This window comes from Schistocerca gregaria, chromosome 7 (genome assembly GCF_023897955.1).
Source record: "Schistocerca gregaria isolate iqSchGreg1 chromosome 7, iqSchGreg1.2, whole genome shotgun sequence".
Classification (NCBI taxonomy): Eukaryota; Metazoa; Arthropoda; class Insecta; order Orthoptera; family Acrididae; genus Schistocerca; species Schistocerca gregaria.
In genome coordinates, this window is record NC_064926.1 from 88,245,510 (window position 1) to 88,265,750 (window position 20,241).

The 20,241-nt window shown below is 39.2% G+C and overlaps 1 protein-coding gene across 2 annotated transcripts in view; it reads left to right on the forward strand.

The window, feature by feature from the left end:
- LOC126281584 (aminopeptidase N-like) overlaps positions 1–20,241 on the forward strand; it is a 330,257-nt gene that overhangs the window by 208,711 nt on the left and 101,305 nt on the right. For both annotated transcript variants that reach the window (XM_049980666.1, XM_049980667.1), the window contains exon 11: positions 16,533–16,807. In XM_049980666.1, the coding sequence (XP_049836623.1) occupies positions 16,533–16,807 (275 nt within the window). The remainder of the gene's footprint in view (positions 1–16,532; positions 16,808–20,241) is intronic.

Below are 20,241 nucleotides of genomic sequence, written 5' to 3' on the forward strand. Positions count from 1 at the left end.
GTTTTTTAGGTTTGGAGGATTTCAGGAATGTGCAGAAATGCCTTCAGATTCAAAGGATGCAGAAAAACACAGAATGAGTGTAGTATCAGTGGTAGTCAGTATTGTAGTTGCATATGGTCATGGCTGTGTTGCAACACAACCAGACCTACAACTGCTAATAGAAAGCAGTGAAGTTCAAATAATTATAAGCATCAACACATGGCTAAAGGCAGAGATAAGCTCAGCTGAAAGTTTTTAAAGAAGCATAGTGGCATTCAGAAGTAATAAGTTTACAGTGTTGGCGATGGTGAGTTTATCTTGTAGTAATTCATCTTGTAGTGAAATTGAAATAGGTAGTTCCTGTGTGTTAGTAAGGGTACAGATTACACTTTACAACCAGAATAAATTAGGATTTGGTTCCTTTTACAGACCCTCTGACTCAGATGATTCAGCTGTTGATGAAAACTTGAGTCTCGTTTCAAGTAGGTACCCTACTAAGAGACAATCTCCACTCCTTCCAAACTATGTAAGTGTAAAACAGATGTAGCTTAAATTCAGAGAAATAGTATCAGTGAGAATTGAGAAATTTACACAAAATAAATGGAGATAAGGTGCAGGTGGTCCACTATGGTCCACAAAACAGGTCAGAACAATGTAAAAAAAACTCAAAACTTAGCACAGACTTCAAAGTCAGATGCTTTTAATAGCATTCACAATGAAACTCAGCCTCAGCATCTGGTGAAAATCCAAAAGGATTCTGATCGTATATAAAGTACATCAGTAGCAAGACACAATCAATACCTTCACCATACAATACCAATGGTAACATTACCAGCCACTGTGCCACTGAAGTAGAGTTACTTAACATGTCTCCAAAATTCCTTCGGCAAAGAAGATTAAGTAAATATTCCAGAATTTTAATTGAGAAGTGCTATAAACATGAGTAACTTGGAGGTGTCATGAAGTAGTTTAAAAAACTGAAGAAAGTTAAGTCTTCTGGTCCAGCAGTATACCAATTAGGTTCCTTTCAGAGTATGCTGATACAATAGCTCCTTACATAGCAAGCATATAGAACCAGTCACTCTACACAGAGTCTGTTCCTAAAGACTCACACCAATACCAAAGAAAGGAAATAGGAGTAATCCATTGAATTACACACCCATATCGCTGACACTGATTTGCAGTAGAATTTTCAAACATGTACTGTATTCAGATGTTATGAGCTACTTCAAAAGTAATTGTCTATTGAGACATAGCATGGATTCAGAAAACATCATTCTTGAAAAACACAACTAGCTCTTCATTCACATAAAGTAATCAGTGTTAAAAACAGGGGATCTTAAATTAATTTCTAGATTACTGCAAGGCTTTTGACCCATTCCTCACAAGTGACTTCTAATTAAAGTGTGTGCCTATGGACTATCATCTCAGTTGTGTGACAGGATTTGCGATTTCCTGTCAGATAGCTCACAGTTCATAGTAATTGGTGAAAATCATCAAATAAAATGGAAATAACATATAGTCTTCCCCAGGAAAGTGTTATAGGCCCTCTACTGTACCTAATCTGCATAAATGACATGGATATGATAAACAAGCTGGGATGGCAAACATTAAAACAAAGGCATTTTTCAGTGCACAGAGATCTCACGTAATTTCAGTCATTATCTTTCTCCCAAAAATATGAAAATATTTTGTTGAAGCCCAACTATGTAGAGAGAAATAATAGTAGTAAAAAATTAAGAGAATTCAGAGTTCACAAAAAAAGATTTGTTCATTTTTTCCACGTGCTGCAAGAGTCTATGATTCAAAGAGAAGTATTCTGAAGGTGGTTCAATTTAGCCTCTGCGAGGCATTTAAGTGTGAACTGCAGAGAAGTCACATAGATGTATACGAGAATTTTTATGTGATCTTGGCCAAAAACTGGTCATCCATCAGAATAAGTGGCCACTGCCAACTGTGGCTGAGAAGAGAACTGAAACCACTCCCCACCCTCCTATCCTCTCCCCACAAATGCACCAGCTGATGTCCCACTGCCCTCCATTTCAACTATGGATGTATGAAGAACAATTTATTAGAGTTCAATGACAGCAACGAAGCCCATCCTATCTGGAGCCTTGATTGTAGTACCAGCTATTCTAAACAACGTATGTGAGAGTTATCCTTGTAACACATCCTTCATTCCTGTAATCCTCCTGGCCTCAATCTCTGCTAACCCACTTTGCCCATATGCTTCAACCAACAGTTTATCTGTCCTCTGTCTTGCCCCTCCTTCCAGTGCAACCTTCCATGTCACTTTCCTCTATCTTTTGTCCCACACCCCTCTGCATCAACTTCAGCTTCGCTGTGTGCAGCACCTCATCTGTTACAGTTAAGATGTTTTGTATGCCTAGCCTGTGTACCTGTCATGCCCCCATTTGCATTCCTAGTTGGCACATCCTTCATTCCTGTAATCCTCCTGGCCTCAATCTCTGCTAACCCACTTTGCCCATATACTTCAACCAACAGTTTATCTGTCCTCTGTCTTGCCCCTCCTTCCAGTGCAACCTTCTATGTCACTTTCCTCTATCTTTTGTCCCACACCCCTCTGCATCAACTTCAGCTTCACTGTGTGCAGCACCTCATCTGTTACAGTTAAGATGTTTTGTATGCCTAGCCTGTGTACCTGTCATGTCCCCATTTGCATTCCTAGTTGGCACACCTGCTGAGACCCTCAAAGCCTTTGCCTACCTTCCTCCTGCTCCCCACCTATTTCTCCTCCTGTCCACTCACCTGACATAGCTCCCATCCAAATCCACCTGCAAATTGCAACCCCCGCAGTGTCTCTCCAGCCAGATCCTGTGTCGATGCTTAAGTTCGTACTGTTTTTCCGTACGTTTAATAAACACAGCAGTTTGACATAACAGAGACTTTAGTCATCAGTATTCTCCTTCACTATTTACAACAGTCTGACAGCACTGTGATAACCTTCCGATTCGGTGGCCGCAGGAATCACATGGTTTCGAGGCAAAGAACTGATCTGACTGTATGTGGAGGGCATTTTCATACAGAAAGGAATTTCCTTGAAGGTTGTTTGATAGATAGCAGAAAAACTGCAAATATGAGGGTGGTAGATCAGGTGAGTAAGATGGTTGCAGAGTGACTTCCCAATCCAGCTCCTATATAGTGTTTTTTGTCAGTCTAGCAGAATGCCGGTGGGCATTATCGCGGAGTAGCATCACTTCACACAGTCTTACAGGTCATTTTTCTTGGACTGCATCAGTGGGACATCCCAGTCATTGACAGTAAATGTCAGTAATGGTGGTTATACCTCAGGGAAGCAATTCGTAGTATGACACACCATCACTTTTCCGTCAGGTACATAAGATTGTTTTGGGGATGAGTGCAGGTCTTTGTACAGGGAGTTATGGCTTTTTTTGGGCTCAGCCATTCCTTTCTTTTCTTTATGCTTATATAAATACATCTTTTCTCATCACCAGTAATGATGCAGCATAGGAATGGTTGGTGTTGTTCACAAGCTAATTGATGACAAGCAAGCAGAGTTCCACTCATTGCACTCCACTGATTTTTGTGATTTTGTACTAGAGCATGTAGTACCCATACACTCGATTTTTGAATCTTTCCCACTTTGTGCAAATGTTGCTCAGTGGTGGTATGATTACAGTTCATTACATCTGCCAGTTCTTGAGCACACTAATGTGGATCATTGTGGATTAATGCGTGTAATCAATCTTTGTCAAACCCCGAAGGTGCTCCTGAATGCAAACAGTCATTGATGTCAAAACAAATCTCCTTAAAATGAAAACAAATTTCTTGCCATGTCCAATGGCATTATCGTCACACATGGCACACATGCTTCTGGCACCCTCTGCTGTTGTTGTCCTTCTATTGAACCCCAACACAAGAATATGACGGAAATGTTCATCTTGAGGCCAATAAAGAAATTAGTTGTGTTCTCGCATTCAATTGGCAGCTAGCAGCAGAAGTCTAACTTCTGGATTTCATCAATAACCTGCCAAATAACACTAGCTCCTCTCTGTTCCAGAAGACTGGTGCCAGAGTTCACTTGCACTGGGTAAATATTAGTAAGAGAGAACCACATACTCATACTGAAATGTTTATTGCATAAACACAGTTCACAATAATAGCCATCAACCATGTTTTTCGACTGTTGCCATCCTACTTTTGGAAGGCATTCACAAAATTTCAGGTACTGTCAGTCTTCTTCTACTTCAACATTGACTCACCCTCAACTGTCTTGTGGCAGCTGTTAAAAACTGTACATAGCTATACATGTCCCCACTGTTTTAAGGTATGTCAGGTTATAAATATGAAGTATAATGTGGCCTCTGAGTGGAGGATGATGGCATGAAAGTTAAGGGTGAGTTGCTATGAGGTCCAGATAAATCCTATTCACTCATTTATGTAAATAATATTACTGCCTATGAATCAACATTAGATTCACAATGGCTGCTTATTCCTACAGCCTACAGTACTGTCACATAGCAAAGGTTGGCAGCAAACTTAAACATTTGAGAGTGGCACTAAGTCAGCCGATTATTACCAATTGGAGGGGGCAAAATTAAAGTGTGCTATCAGTATAATTAAGCTGCCTTATTGTTAGCACTATTTCAATTTGTGTTAGCTTTAACATAAAAGTGTTTTTCCTTTGTATATTAAATTAACTGTAATGTCTACTAACAATCAAGTGGTCATGGCCTTTTTTACAGCACAAGCATGCATGTAGCATACTTTGTACATGTGTGAAGAATAGCTGTCTTTATGTTATAAAGATAAACATGTATATGCAAAATCACAGTTTAATCTTATTTTAATTATATCAGTCCAATGCCATATACATGAGTTACCCCACTTTAATGACACACTTGAAGCATGAAAACAGCACAGTTGCACCACATAATAGCCAACTGCTTATTTGATTGCAAATTATCTCATTTACAGATGGTAGCTCGGATTCTGAGCCATTTTCTTACATGAATCGTAAGTTTTTTTCTCATCTAGCTCATAGTTTATTTTACATTACTGCTGCTCACTTGAATATATGGCAGCACAACTTAACAATATGCTAGCTGAAACAATAATGAATGAAAGGGTACAGCCTCACAACTGTATAGCAACACTGGAACAGTACAAGGCAGTGTTGTTTATGGTTGGCATTCTTTATACTGAGGTGCACACATTCGAGAGTAATATGATGGCCACCGTATTTGAGTCACTTTCAGAATTCATTCTGCCATCTTAGCAAAATGAAATGAATATAACAATAACAGAATTTCCTGTGTGGGAAAAACCTAATATGCGTAAAGGAGAGGCAAACACTCACCTCCAGTAGTCCAGTGTATGGCACACAGGAATATATGACATAAAAAAGTATTAGCATAAGCTTTTTCGTTATCTCTAGCAAAAATACACACATTCACACAGACAATCAGTCACACAGATGTCCAAACACAAACTCCCAATGTCATGGTGGCACTGATTATTCAAGATAATTTTTACAAAATGTAAAAATGTCTGCGAGATGGTGTGTAAAATGTCTCATCCTGAAGAAATTTTTGTGCTGATTGCAAAACTGGTCTCAGATTTTCTGAGTTTGTGGCATTTCCAAAGTTATGGAAAATTTAATATTATTATTAATATTGTATTAGTTATATTGTGATTAATATTGTGTTGATATTAATGTACCTGATCTGCTTGGGTTACAGTTGTGTGTGTAATACATGCTCTTTTGTCCTGTAGTATTATATGAATGAACATTACTTCTTGAAAAAAATCATTTAATTGAATTTAAATATCGCACTGCAACTTCTTCTGTTAATAATTGATACTACTTTGGAGTTAGCCAAATCATAAGGTCCTTCATGAAACCAATTATCCTATTATGATCTTTAGTTGTTATGGACCCTCAGTTCATGGTATCAAAATATGGAGTGATGAATTTAACTGGTGTCAGCATTTGAAATATGGATTTGTTACCTGAGTCATAAAATACAATTTGTTTTACTGTTTGGTATCTCTGGATGTTGTGCTTTTGTTACAAACATGTCTTGTGGAAAATTTGCATTTACATTATAACAATATAGGTTAGAACCAAAGAGTGTGTTACCAGGTTTCATGAATGCCTTTGCTTTGTAATGACAGTGCACCCAGTGAAAATCATCCTGACACAAAATGTATCATATCACAGATGTGTAATGCATGTTATTTTGATGTTATCCTGACCAATACAGTTATTTATTCTTTGATTTTCCTCAGTTGCTATCCATATTCACCGAGCGAGGTGGCACAGTGGTTAGCACACTGGACTCGCATTCGGAAGGACGATGGTTCAATCCCGCACCCGGCCATCCTGATTTAGGTTTTCCGTGATTTCCCTAAATTGCTCCAGGCAAATGCCGGGATGGTTCCTCTAAAAGGGCACAGCCGACTTCCATCCCTTATCCGATGAGACCGATGACCTCACTGTTTGATCTCTTCCCCCAAAACCAACCAACCCAACCATATTCAGGTACATCACTCACTCACATTTTTCTGTACGCTACATTTTGTTAAATGTTGGAGATTAATATCTCATTATAAATTCCAACATTTATCAGTGAGCCTGGCATGATCAAAAGATATCCTTTATTGTATGATTATATGATAGCGGAACAAACACTGGTAGCAGTTACTTCTGTAAAATATCTGGGAGTACGGAACGATTTGAAGTGGAATGATCATATAAAATTAATTGTTGGTAAGGCGGGTACCAGGTTGAGATTCATTGGGAGAGTCCTTAGAAAATGTAGTCCATCAACAAAGGAGGTGGCTTACAAAACACTCGTTCGACCTATACTTGAGTATTGCTCATCAGTGTGGGATCCGTATCAGATCGGGTTGACGGAGGAGATAGAGAAGGTCCAAAGAAGAGCGTCGCGTTTCGTCGCAGGGTTATTTGGTAACCGTGATAGCGTTACGGAGATGTTTAGCAAACTCAAGTGGCAGTCTCTGCAAGAGAGGCGCTCTGCATCACGGTGTAGCTTGCTCACCAGGTTTCGAGAGGGTGCGTTTCTGGATGAGGTATCGAATATATTGCTTCCCCCTACTTATACCTCCCGAGGAGATCACAAATGTAAAATTAGAGAGATTAGAGCGCTCATGGAGGCTTTCAGACAGTCGTTCTTCCTGCGAGCCAAACACGACTGGAACAGGAAAGGGAGGTAATGACAGTGGCACGTAAAGTGTCCTCTGCCACACACCGTTGGGTGGCTTGCGGAGTATAAATGTAGATGTAGATGTAGATATCCGTTCCAGATATGACATGAGTAGTATGAAATGACCACAGTGCATGGTGTGATTAAGACTCGACCGAGCCACAACGTGAACGTGTGACAGCCGTGTCAGCACTTCTGTGTATTTCGTTCACAGTTCATTCAGTGTTCTAGACTGTACTGATGGCAGCACTGACAACCACATATGAGGTGCCAGTGAGCAGGATAATCAGTCTCATTGCAGTGAAGCCATCTTCATTCTGGCAACAAAGTCCAGTGCTTTGATTCATCCAGTTGGAGAGCTGGTCTGTACTGGTACACGTTATTGCTGACAAAACTAAATACGGTCACATCATTGTAGCACTAAATGGTGCAGAGGCCACCGAAGTGCAGGACATTCTAGCTTGAACCACCAGCTACAGGGCTGCATACACTGCTTACAAATGCACCGATAGAGAGCACAACTCAGTCTGAAACTGAGCAGGTTAAGAGTTTGCTGCGGACAGAAGAGCTCGGCTATCGCTCACTGCCACAGTTCCAACATCATTTGCAGACACGGGTGAATGATGCAGTTGCCAGTGACATTCTGAGAAATGTTTAGTTGTTGTGACTTCCATCTGCCTCACTAAAAATACTCACAGTGTCTGCAGGAGGGCTGGATGCACTTGCACAGATGACTGACCACACTGTCGAAAAGTATCCATCTGCAAGTATGGTGGCTGTTAGCCCATGATAGGTTAATACCACAGTGGTGACGTTTGCATCACTTTGAGCTTAGCTGATGGAACTTACTACTCGAGTCACAGCTATACAATAGAGTATTAGTGAACACCAACGTTATCACTCAAAGTGGAGTCACCGTTCCTCACCATCAGCTACAAAATTATGCTGGTAGAATCTGCACAGAACACCGTGGCCAATAGATGCATGGACAGGAGGGTACGCATGGGGAGACCGGCAGTGGTAGGGGCTGTGGGCAGGTGCTGTAGGAGAAATGAGCACTGGAGGGGAAGTACTGTTCTAAACTGAAGGCCACACTCACATTTTTGGAAATATTAAGTGAGGCACCTCCACACCCATACTTGTGCAGTGACCATTTGAAAAGATCTTTGCCTCTGCTTTAGTTAGTATCTAAAAAGACTTCTGCTGAAAACACAGCAATTTATTGCCACTTGGCTTGTTGACCATTTGCAACATTCAGAGAAGTGTCACATGTGGTGAATTATGCGTAAAACCTACATATTTCACTCATTTCCATATTAAAATTTGCTTCTTTTGTCAAAACACAGTAAGGTACACAGTCTCATCTTCTTAACATGTTGTGCAGACGCAACTGCGAGAGCATTCTGAAACAGTAGTTTATTAAGTTATTCTCTGAGCAACTGAAGAAAATTAAGGTAAACAGCTGATGAAAAAGCATATCCTCAGCATGGAATAATTGTGTAATGTCTTCGCTTATGCTGTTCCGAAACCCGCAGCATTTCACATGTCAGCAGCTCTCAATGGCCTTCAAAAATTACATTCCTTCATCAAAAAAGTCTGTAGTTAGTGAAATAATGTGGAAGGTAATGAAGTTTTCCATAATAACCATACAGCAAAATACTCTCCTCTTTGTGTGCTATCATTTACCAGAATCTCATTTTCATATGTCAAACTGTTTATAAAATATGAGGGATGTTGTGGATATTTCACTGTGGCTTTATAGTTGGTGCAGTGCAATCACAAATGAGTCACATCAATTCTCTTGAGGCTGATGGCAGGTAGACCTCCACCCAAGTCTGAAGAGAATTCAATATGTCAGCAAAATTTCATATGTAGCAACATATTACATAATATACACCAAATGCAATATCATAGTGACCCCTATTTTTCATTGCAAACTTCTTTGAATTTTTTGCAGTGTCTTACTCCCACATAAATATCACAGTGACTATGATCATTCATGAAATGATCGTCACGTTATAATGAACCCAATGCATAAAGCTACAAGGAAAGCAAAACTAGATTTTTTTTTAATCAAATACTTTCTGTAAAATCACTTGAGAAAGATTGCAGGGTGTGCACCTCGATTCTGCCATCGCTGACTGGCTGAAGGTGGTAAACACTTGTTGGCCTCCCCTTCCGAATGACCAAACCAGCTCACCTAGTGGTTTGGACAAAAATTGGTCACTGTGCATTGGCCACCATACTGTGTGCAGACTCCACCATGGATAGTCCAGTAGTCCAGTGAGGAGGCGAGTAAGTGCAACTGGCTGTGCGAAATGGGAAATGCAGTGGGAAGTAAGTAATGATGGTGACTGACTCTCCAGGTAACAGTTGCCAACGTTTTGCTACTGAAAGATACACAGAACAACCATTCCTGGTGGACACAGGAGTGGAAGTGTTGATTTACCTGCCTTGCTGTATTCATTAGAATTACCATCTGTTTGTTTGCTGTGAATGGCTCCAACAGTGAGACCTTCAGACAGGTAATATTATCCCTCAGCCTGGATCTCTGACACAGGTCTGAACAACAGCTAATAGTTGCCAATGCGGTGCACCTGATGCTAGGAGCAGACTTCTCATCATTTTTCATGCTGCTCCCAAATATTTGACCCTGCTGTCTTCTGGACATAATGACCAGCCTCAGCAGCTGGGGTCAGTTTTGTCAAAGTGACTGTGCTTGAGTGTGAGCAATTACATTTCTTAGGCAATTTCCTTAAATTAAGCAACAGTCACTCACACTTGCACCAGTGCAGTATAATACAGTACTGATGCTGAATTCAGTTTTTCATGTCTGACTAATTATGATTAACAAATGTGAGTATAGTATGCATTTTCATAAAACAGAAAGGTTGCCCCTCAATTTTAAGAATATAACACAAGATGTGCTTAGTTTTTGGTATGTAATTGATTTTCTAATTTATTTCGACTATTACTAGTTACTATCTTTTGTTATCAGTAACTGTTTTGTAACTTAAACTCTGTTGTCGACTTACAAACAAATATAAATTCTGTACTAGTTACAAATATTTGGGAGATGAATCAATAGCATTCTTTACGTATTTATTTGGATCTATTCTAAAACATGTTAGAAAAGCCAGCTCTTAATTAAATCCAAAGTAATTTCCAGTTTCATCAAAAGTATTGTTTGCATAACTACATTTGTTAATTTCATGATTTAAACAAATAATGTGGCATAACCCTTGTAGTAGAAGAAACTGTTAAAAAGACACAATTTTTTGATGTATTCAGTTAATTTAATGAGTTAAGTTTTGATTGTGATTTCTGTAAATTAAACATCAAACAATGTCTAATTTCAGTGCCTATTATTGTGATAATATATAAGGACCTGATATTTGGTCCTGACACAGTCAGTCCATGGCTGATTTTCAGACAAGGAACATGTGCTGGTTATAACAACAACAATTCATCAACCTTACTGTGAAATAAGTGTTACACCACTAGGCTGTGTGTTAAAACAATGACAGTGCCTGTTTCAGTTTATATGAAAGACTGTGAAATGTGTGGTTAGGTTTTTACTGCTCATAGATATTCAACAGTGAACTAATGTAGCAGTTTGTGGATATTTGCCTGCAACCTCTTAATGAGGCTTATCAAAAGCTAAACAACACTTAACTGGCCATATTAAATGTGGATATTGGGGGAATGTGAACAGTAAAAGTAAAGAACTGTGCAACACAGATGTGCACCTGTCGGCTACATCACTTAAATTAGTCAGTGTTGAACTTCAACCCCCCATTTTTCAGCCAGTATAGCAACACAGTACATCGACACTGAGGACAGTCAAAATGAAATATAGCAGGCAAACATCACAATATAACTCTGACATGTCAGTGCCCTTTTGTGACAGCTTATTTCTGCCAACAATCCGTCACTTCATTATGTCAGTTGTCACATTCCAGGTGTGCACAGCATGACCACATTAACCAAACGAGCTTTTGTGTGGCCAATTTTAGGCACAGACTGCAAGACTTATGAGCGTCAGTGCAGTGCCTGTCAGCACAGTAAAATTACTCGGCACACTCCCGTGCTACACGGTGCATTTCTACCGCCCGATTGACATTTTGAACACGTACACCTGGATATAATAGGACCTTACCACCATTTGAGGGGTTTACCAACTGTCTTACCACAGTTAATCGGTTTACTAATTGGCTTGAGTTTTTCCTGATGATAGATACGTCAGCAGAAACAACAGCTACCACCTCGTTCTGTGGGTGAATCATACATTTCGGGGTTCCTTTACGTATCACCATAGATCAGGGCAGTCAGTTTGAGGCTCTTGCCATATTGTTGGGCATAGAGAGGATTAGGATCACAGCATACCACTCAATGGCAAACAGACTGGTAGAATAGTTTCATCGAGAAGTGGAGGCATCATTGTATTGTCACAATTTTCAGCATCGAATGGAAACTCTACCCATCATTCTGCTGGGTATCCACACATACATAAAGGAGGAGATAGGAGCTACACTAGCCAAACTGGTATATGGACAACCAATGAACCTACCCATTGAATTCTTTGGTAGCAGTCCAGGTGTGATATTAAAGCAGCAGTCTTCATTATTAAGCTGTGGTCACACTTACGGCAACTGCATCCGGTAGCAAGGGTGACACAGAAATCTCGTCACCTATTTGTTTCGGTGAGTTGTGAAAGTGCGTGCACATTTTTGTTCAACACAATGCCATGTGTAAACCATTGCAGCCACTTTATAATGGACCTTAAGCCTAGTTTACACAATGACACTTGGTTGCAGGCAACTGCGCTACCCAGCACTGCACATGTGTGCCGCACGTTTGCGCAACTCATTGGTGAAACTAAAAACTTTCAGCATGTTCCTTCTTTGGCAACACTAGTTGCATGAGTTTAGAGGTTATGTGTGTTCATAGAGTGTAGACAAACTGAAATGTGAAGTGGGGAATGGAGAATAATGTTTGCTTTTTGGATATCCATGCTTTGCATAGGTGTTTGTGGGATTGCAGTGATGCTGATTATAAAAATAAGCAACATTTTTCTGCCGCTGAGACCATCATGTGCGATCATATAATAGATAGTTTGACAATATGTGAGCTGCAGGGAAAAATTTATTGAGTTAGGAGCACATATACAACTGAATTAAGAAAAAAACAAGCAAGTGTAATTCTAGCTGTGGCAATGTCTACAGCACTAAAATCCCATCGTTTGAGTTGGACAACTCATTGTTAAGGAATATTGTTGACATGAAGGAAGGCTACACAAATTCAAGAAGCTGCATTCTTTATTCAATATTCATCTATTTAAAATGTTGCTGCAGTGATCCCTGTTCACATATGTTAGAATTTGGAAATATTGCCACTGTACAGATCTATCTTCAAGAGATTAGTTTGCAAACTTTTCTCTTCTTAACGTGGCCTACTTCAAATAATTATTGTTGCTAATATTCAATAATTATTAGCATTAACAGTAATAATTATTGAATTAATGAAGTAGCATCATCACCAACTAAAACTGTATCTTATAGCATGCCGAGTGTTCTCAATTGTAATGCACACAATATGATATACAATTTCTGTTCTGGGACAGTGCTTCATGAATTACAGTTCCTTTATTTGTTATCACACAATTAACCCTATTGAGAAGAAAAGTGAACAGTTTCAGTGACATTCCAAGATAATTAAAACAACTTCTTTGATTTTCTGTTATAAATTATTTCACCAAGGATGCTGAGCAACCGAGCAGATGCCTTTTCTTCATCTAGTCATAAATTCTTATTTTTTTTCTTATGCAGGGATTCCACACAACAAACTTTAACTCCCTCACAACTCGTGCGACGTGCAGCTGACAAAACTTTCATTTCTGACATGACTCAGGGACCCACAAAACGACAAAATTGAAGTGTATACTGGTGTCGCCATGTCTACAGTCATATATGAAACCACTTTCATGCAACTCATTCCACACAATGAGTGGTGTAACCCAAAGTTGTCATGTAAACTAAGCTTTACAATGTGCTCAGCAGAGATGGCAAGCAGTTTAAGTTAGATATTGAAGGAATTATGACTCCAGTGCCAGTGGACAGCACAAAGCCCTTTCACTGCTCCACCTACACTGACTGGGGTGAAGCAGCCGGGCAGTCTGGCATCAGCACGTGAGCCCCACTCCCTATTCTGCATGCCAGTGCAGGTGCACTGCAATCACTGTCCGGTGACAACGCCGGTGGCACTTCAATGGACAAACGGGGTGCCACGTGTGATTTGACTGACAACACCATTAACACTGGGGAGAGGGAGGGGGGTGAGGGGCTGGGTGGAATGCTGTCATGACAGAGCACATAGTCACATAGTAAGAATTATCCTGAGGCAAAGTGTTCAGAGTCAGAGTTGTGTATTGCATGTCATTTGGTGTTAAGTGGACAACTGTTGTTTATTTTTCCTTGATATCTATTTGTGTCCAGAGATATAACTCACTCACATTTCTCTGTATCCTACGTTTTGTTACATGGTGGAAATATAAATCTTGTTGTAAGACCACACAGTTTCAGTAATCAATTATGAGATTATATCACAGTGTACAATCTTGTTTTTCCAAATATCATTTTCATATTACTAACAGCACATTTACATTTCACTGAATAATAAAGCAGCCAATACTTGCATTTTACTGTCTTAACATGGTAGACCCACACATTTGTCTAAAGGCATTTCAAAATAAACAAAAACAACATGTTATCCTCTTATTCCTCAATGTACATAAATACCAAATTCCTGATAAGTAACAATATTATGAGAAGGAAAGTTGCTACTCACTATGTAGCAGAGATGCTGAGTCACAGATAGGCATAACAAAAAAACTCTCACTATTAAAGCTTTCGCTCATTAAGGCCTTCATCACAAATAGGTGCGCACACGCGTGCTCCCACACGCACGCACGCACGCACACACACACGCGCACACACACACACACACACACACACACACACACACATACACACACACACACACTCAAACCCTAATGCAATTCACACACTTTACTCAGGCAACTGAAACCACGCTGAATATATATGATGGATATGTGTGTGTGTGTGTGTGTGTGCGCGAGTGTACACCTGTCCTTTTTTTCCCCTAAGGGAAGTCTTTCCGCTCCCGGGATTGGAATGACTCCTTACCCTCTCCCTTAAAACTCACATCCTTTCATTTTTCCCTCTCCTTCCCTCTTTCCTGACGAAGCAACTGCCAGTTGCGAAAGCTCGTAATTCTGTGTGTGTGTGTTTGTGTGTTTTGTTCATGTGCCTGTCTGCCGGCGCTTTCCCGCTTGGTAAGTCTTGGAATCTTTGTTTTTAATATATTTTTCCCATGTGGAAGATTAAAAACAAAGATTCCAAGACTTACCAAGCGGGAAAGCGCCGGCAGACAGGCACAATGAACAAAACATACAAACACACACACAGAATTACTAGCTTTCGCAACCTCTGCCCTTACTCTTTGCCTTTAAATATGTCTGCTTGTGTCTGTGTATGTATGGATGGATATGTGTGTGTGTGTGTGTGTGTGTGTGTGTGTGTGTGTGTGTGTGTGTGTGTGTGTGTGTGCGCGAGTATATACCTATCCTTTTTTCCCCCTAAGGTAAGTCTTTCCGCTCCCGGGATTGGAATGACTCCATACCCTCTCCCTTAAAACACACATCCTTTCATCTTTCCTTTTCCTTCCCTCTTTCCTGACAAAGCAGCCGCCGGTTGCGAAAGCTCGAAATTCTGTGTGTGTGTTTGTGTGTTTTATTCATTGCGCCTAACTACCGGCGATTTCCCGCTTGGTAAGTCTTGGAATCTTTGTTTTTAATATATTTTTCCCATGTGGAAGTTTCTTTCTATTGTGTTGTTGACAAAGGCCTTAATGGCTGAAAGCTTTAATTGTGAGAGTCTTTTATTGTGCCTATCTGTGACTCAGCATCTGTGCTATATGGTGAGTAGCAAAAGGCAATGTTCTGACTAACTGACTGACTAATTCATCATTGCCCAGCCCAAACTGCTAAGAATAGAAATATGAAATTTGGATAAGGTTTGGATCTTATACTGTAGGCATTGTTTGAGAAGGAATTTTTTGAAATTCCAACCTTAAGAGTGTGAAATAGGGGATGAAGAGTTTTTTTAATATTGCTATTAAGACCATTTTGAACCTAGAGCTATGAAAATGGGTATTTGATTGCTTGGTCATAATAAAGAAAAATATGCTTCGACATTTTTTGAAATTTAACCTTATGGGGGTGAAATAGTGGGTGAAAGCTTGTTTTTGAAAATATATCAGTTTTAAAGAGCTACTAAAATACTTTCAAAGTTACATCTATGAACACTGTTATATGACTTCTCAGTTACAAATAAAAAAATACAGCTTTCAGTGTTTTTGGCACCTGAACCCCTAAAGAGGTGAAATGGGAGGTGATTTTTTTTAATGTATTTTGAAGCTAGAAATATGAAAACTGGTATTTCATTTCTGAGTCAGAAAAAAAAATACATGTTTCAGCACTTTTGGAAATTTGACCACTAAGGTGGTAAAATTATGGGTGAAAGTTTTTTTGAAAATTAATAATTACTAAAGAACTGCTTATGTATTTTTATAACTACATCTATGACAATTGGTATTTGACTTCCAGGTTAGAAACAAAAAAATAAAAAATTGTGTGTTTCAGTGTTACTGGAAATTCATCCTATAAGGGAGTGCAATAGAGGATGAAAATTTTTAATAAAATGTTTTGTTACATTAAAAGAAATTTAAAACTAAATTTATGAAAATTGGTATTTCACTTCTCAGTTATATATAAAGAAATATTTGGTAGGAGATGAAAGTTGCTATGGAAATATCTCTGCAAGAACCCAAAAGGCATGATTAACGAAAACTTTGGATACCAGAATCACTGTTTGGTCAGAAGTACATTTGGAGGGGACTGTGCTTATATGACATTAATTAACGTGAAAAACTTTGAAGGTGTTGCAGTGTGTGAACAACGTAAAAACTGGATTACATAAAAACAAAAAACAAAAAAAATCTCTGCAGGCCATGCTGTCTATGCAAGCAAAGCAGCAGACACTGAGTTACTTAGATTACGAAATATCCAGGTATTGTGTATTTAACTAATCAAAAGTATCAGGAGGTATGTCAGTCTGCAGGTGAGTTGGTACCATTGCATAATCCTCACCTAAAAAACTTGTTGTTGCTAGACTGTTAAATGCTGTCCTCCTTTTTGTGTGATGACTGTGTACTACAGCAATAGTCACACAGTGTGACACTTGTGCCTCGGTACATCTGCAGGCTTCTTCCGCATCAACTACGATGCTGCAAGCTGGCGACTGATCCAGGAGCACCTGATGTCCAACCACCTGGCGGTCCCACGGGAGACGCGTGCCCAGTTGGTGTCTGATGTGTTCAGCCTGGCACGTTCTGACCATCTGAACTATGAGCTGGCCCTCAACTTCTCACTATACCTGTACCAGGAGGAGGACTACCTGCCGTGGGCCATCACCTTCCGCGTCTTCGACTACCTGGACACTTTCCTCATCTCTACTGGACACTACCCTGCATTTCAGGTGAGTAACATTGGCTCTTCCTTATATATCTGCGTACACATTTCCAGAAAAACCATTTTACATGCAAATTTGTCAGAAAAACCTAATACCCAATGGTCTAGTCAGTTGATAAAATCATATACTCACTAATTGTATTGATACGAGATCAAAAGACTGTGAAATGTATAATCAAATACTACATTGTGTCTCCTGAAATTGCTGCACTGAAGGTTCTTCTCAGCAAATTTACTACTGCTGGGTGCTGCACAAATAAAAAAAAAAACACATTTAGCAATTAGTGCCTATGAAACTTGGAGGAATAAAAAGTAAAAGAATACAAAAATACTCAACACACTGGACATGGTGGGGTGACCCTTTAGGTTCTGTACTGTTTTAATGTGTTGTTCAGGGGTATTTCCTGAGTATTTTGATATTGTCTCTTGCGGCACATTACAGAATACAGTAGAACTCCAATTATTTGGATGACTAGGGACTGGACCTGATCTGAATAAAATATCCATGTAATTGGATATGGGGCGGTACCCAAAAAAGCTGGAGCTATTTTTGAAAACCTATATGTTTTCAAATTCTCTGCAAAGGAACCTTATCCCCTTCAAACTACTCTCCATTACAACTAATACATTTGTCCAACCTGTACTTCCACTGTTCAAAACGTTTTTTGTTGTTATCATTAGAAATTTCTGGCAGCTCCTTCCTTTTTTTTTTTTTTTTTTTTTTCCCCCCACCTTCTTCAGTGGTATCAAGTCAGTGTCCTTTCATTCCCCTTTTCATGTATGGAAATAAGAAAACCAAATCAGCACTGTTTTGATGATGTTTCATTTGGGGATGGGGTAATAATGACGTCTTCCACTGGCTTGACTGTTGCTTTCTTTCTGGGTCATAACTGTAGCACCATGATGCACCACCAATAATAGCCTTTGACAGAGAATTTGGATTAGTTTCAAGCAGTTGTTTCAAAGCACAACATGTTTCAACTTGACATTCCATTTGATTTTCAGTCAGAACCTGAGGAACAAACTTGGCAGCAACCTTTTTCATTCCAAAAATCTTCTGTTAAAATTCTGTGATCTGAGGTGCAAGGTAACCCACTAATCTCTGGCAGTTGATCAATTGTCTGTTGACAGTCTGTCGGCACAAGCTCTCAAATTTCTTCAATATTTTCATTGATTTGGGTAGCTGATGGATGTCCAGAATGAGGTTTGTCATTAATTGACATGTTGCCATTTTTAAATTGAGCAAACCACTCGTACACTTTAGTTTTTCCCATAAAAGAGATTCACCAACATTTTAACTTAACAGAAAACAAAATTTTGCAGCTGCACATTGTTCACTTAAACTGGCCACTATAAAAAACAAAATGAGAACAAAACAGTGCTAGCAAAAACAATCACTGTAGATGAACAGAACAAGCTAGGTTGACAACACACGTGGCAACAAAATGAGAACAAAACAGTGCTAGCAAAAACAATCACTGTAGATGAACAGAACAAGCTAGGTTAACAACACATGTGGCACTGAACTGGCAATGAGTTGCACTATTCCCACATATTGGCAGAAATGTGTACTACACAAGCTCTGCCCACGGCAATGTTATTTGAGTTTTTTTAATACCCCCTAATAAATCATGAAATCAGATCATATCTTTATAAAAAGCTAAATTTGTGTGTGTTACTAGAGTGACATAAATTTAAGGACTACAAAACATTGTTGTTTAGATTTTGTACTGTACTGTAGTTAGAGACAGTGTCAGTTCTTGAACATGTCAGCGAATGTCAGTTGTTTTGCTGTCTTCAATCATTCTCCTGCAGCCAAGTCTCGCATCTGCTTGACAATGAGCAGTTGTGTACAGTCACACTCAGGCTGCCACACCATCCATGTTAGTGCAGTGTCCAGACATACAAACATATCTCTGGCTGACGGTCTCGCATTTGTTTCAGTGGTAATGTCATCCTCCTGGCCATCAGTTTCTTCTATCACACTTTGAATGATTTCATTTTCATTGAGAATCTGAACTCTATCATACAAAGAATCACAAGCTGGCCACTCACCTACAGCCTCTGCACCACAATCAATACATCCAGGAATTTTCAAAAGGATCTTTCTTATGTCCTGAAGTAATTTCTTTTCCTCTTCCCCTTCTTTCTTCCTCTTCCTTTTCATGCTTCTTCTTTTCATCTTCAACTTTCTGTACCTCATCTTTGTTTGAAATTCCTTTCAGTTTATTCCAAGCTGTTTTTATTGTGATTGTCTTCACCAAATTCCCTGCTTCTGCCACCATGTAAGAGCAGTCTTTTAAATTCAATTTTTGGTGGGGAACAACAATGCCTTCTTTGTTTCCATCTTCTGTGGAAAGCTGTCTTAGCAGTTTTCTTCTTTAATGTCACTTCATAGTTTCGATAACTGATTGGTCCATTGGCGTCAGCAAACTTGTTATATTTGGTGGGAAGAAGAGCATTTCGAAACACCCATTATCTCTCTCAAGAAGACTTCCTGTGGGGTGGGTGGGTATATTGTCCAGCATGAACATTTTCTTACTGCCTTTTTTCCCTAAAATATTTTGGTATTCTTGTACTTCAGGTGTGAAAATTGAATCTACAATTCACGAAAGAGAGTAGCAATAATCCAGACCTTTGGTTGATTCTTGTAAAGGATGGGAAGTTTTTAACATTTTTGAAAGCCTGGGGTTTTTTGATTTTCCTATTGACAGAGAGCCTTCCAAATAAGGCCTGTCTCATCTGCTCTGTATAAAAATTCTGGATCATGATATTCTCCCCAAATTTTGCATTTTTCAATAAAATTTTCTGTAGCTTTTATTCATGCTGATAGCTTTTCGCCACTCAAATCCAACTCACAAATACTGTGCATTGCCTTGAAATTTCATAGTCAGTCATTTCTCACTTTAAATGAAGACAAACTGTCTATTTTGTAGGCTAAAAGTTCTGCATTTTTCTAAACAATTGGCTCTGAAAGAGGGTTTCCCAAAGCTCGCTGCTGCAAAAACAAGACGAATATGACCTCATCAAGCTTTGTTTCCTGTTGTTTTCATTGCTTTTCTCAACAAAGTCCCATATTCATCATCAAGGATAGACCCTGAGTTTTAAAATTAAGGACCTTTTCTTGTCTGAATTTGTTGATGTTGCCATGCTAAACATCTCAGCTAACTGCATACCATTCTTGCCTTTGTGTAAATGTTCAAGAACTTTTACTTTGTCTGCCATCAAGAAGAAAACACATTTCCTTTTAGAAGAAATGTCCTCACAGTAAATTAAATCATACACACAGAAGAAAATGAAAGACATGGAAAGCAACATACACAGCAAGAAATCAGTGTATATGTGAAGGCCACAACATGGACTGAAGTATGTTGCACAGGATGATGGGTACCTCAAACAAAACAGTGCCCATATTGATCATGAAGCACTGTGTGTACTGTA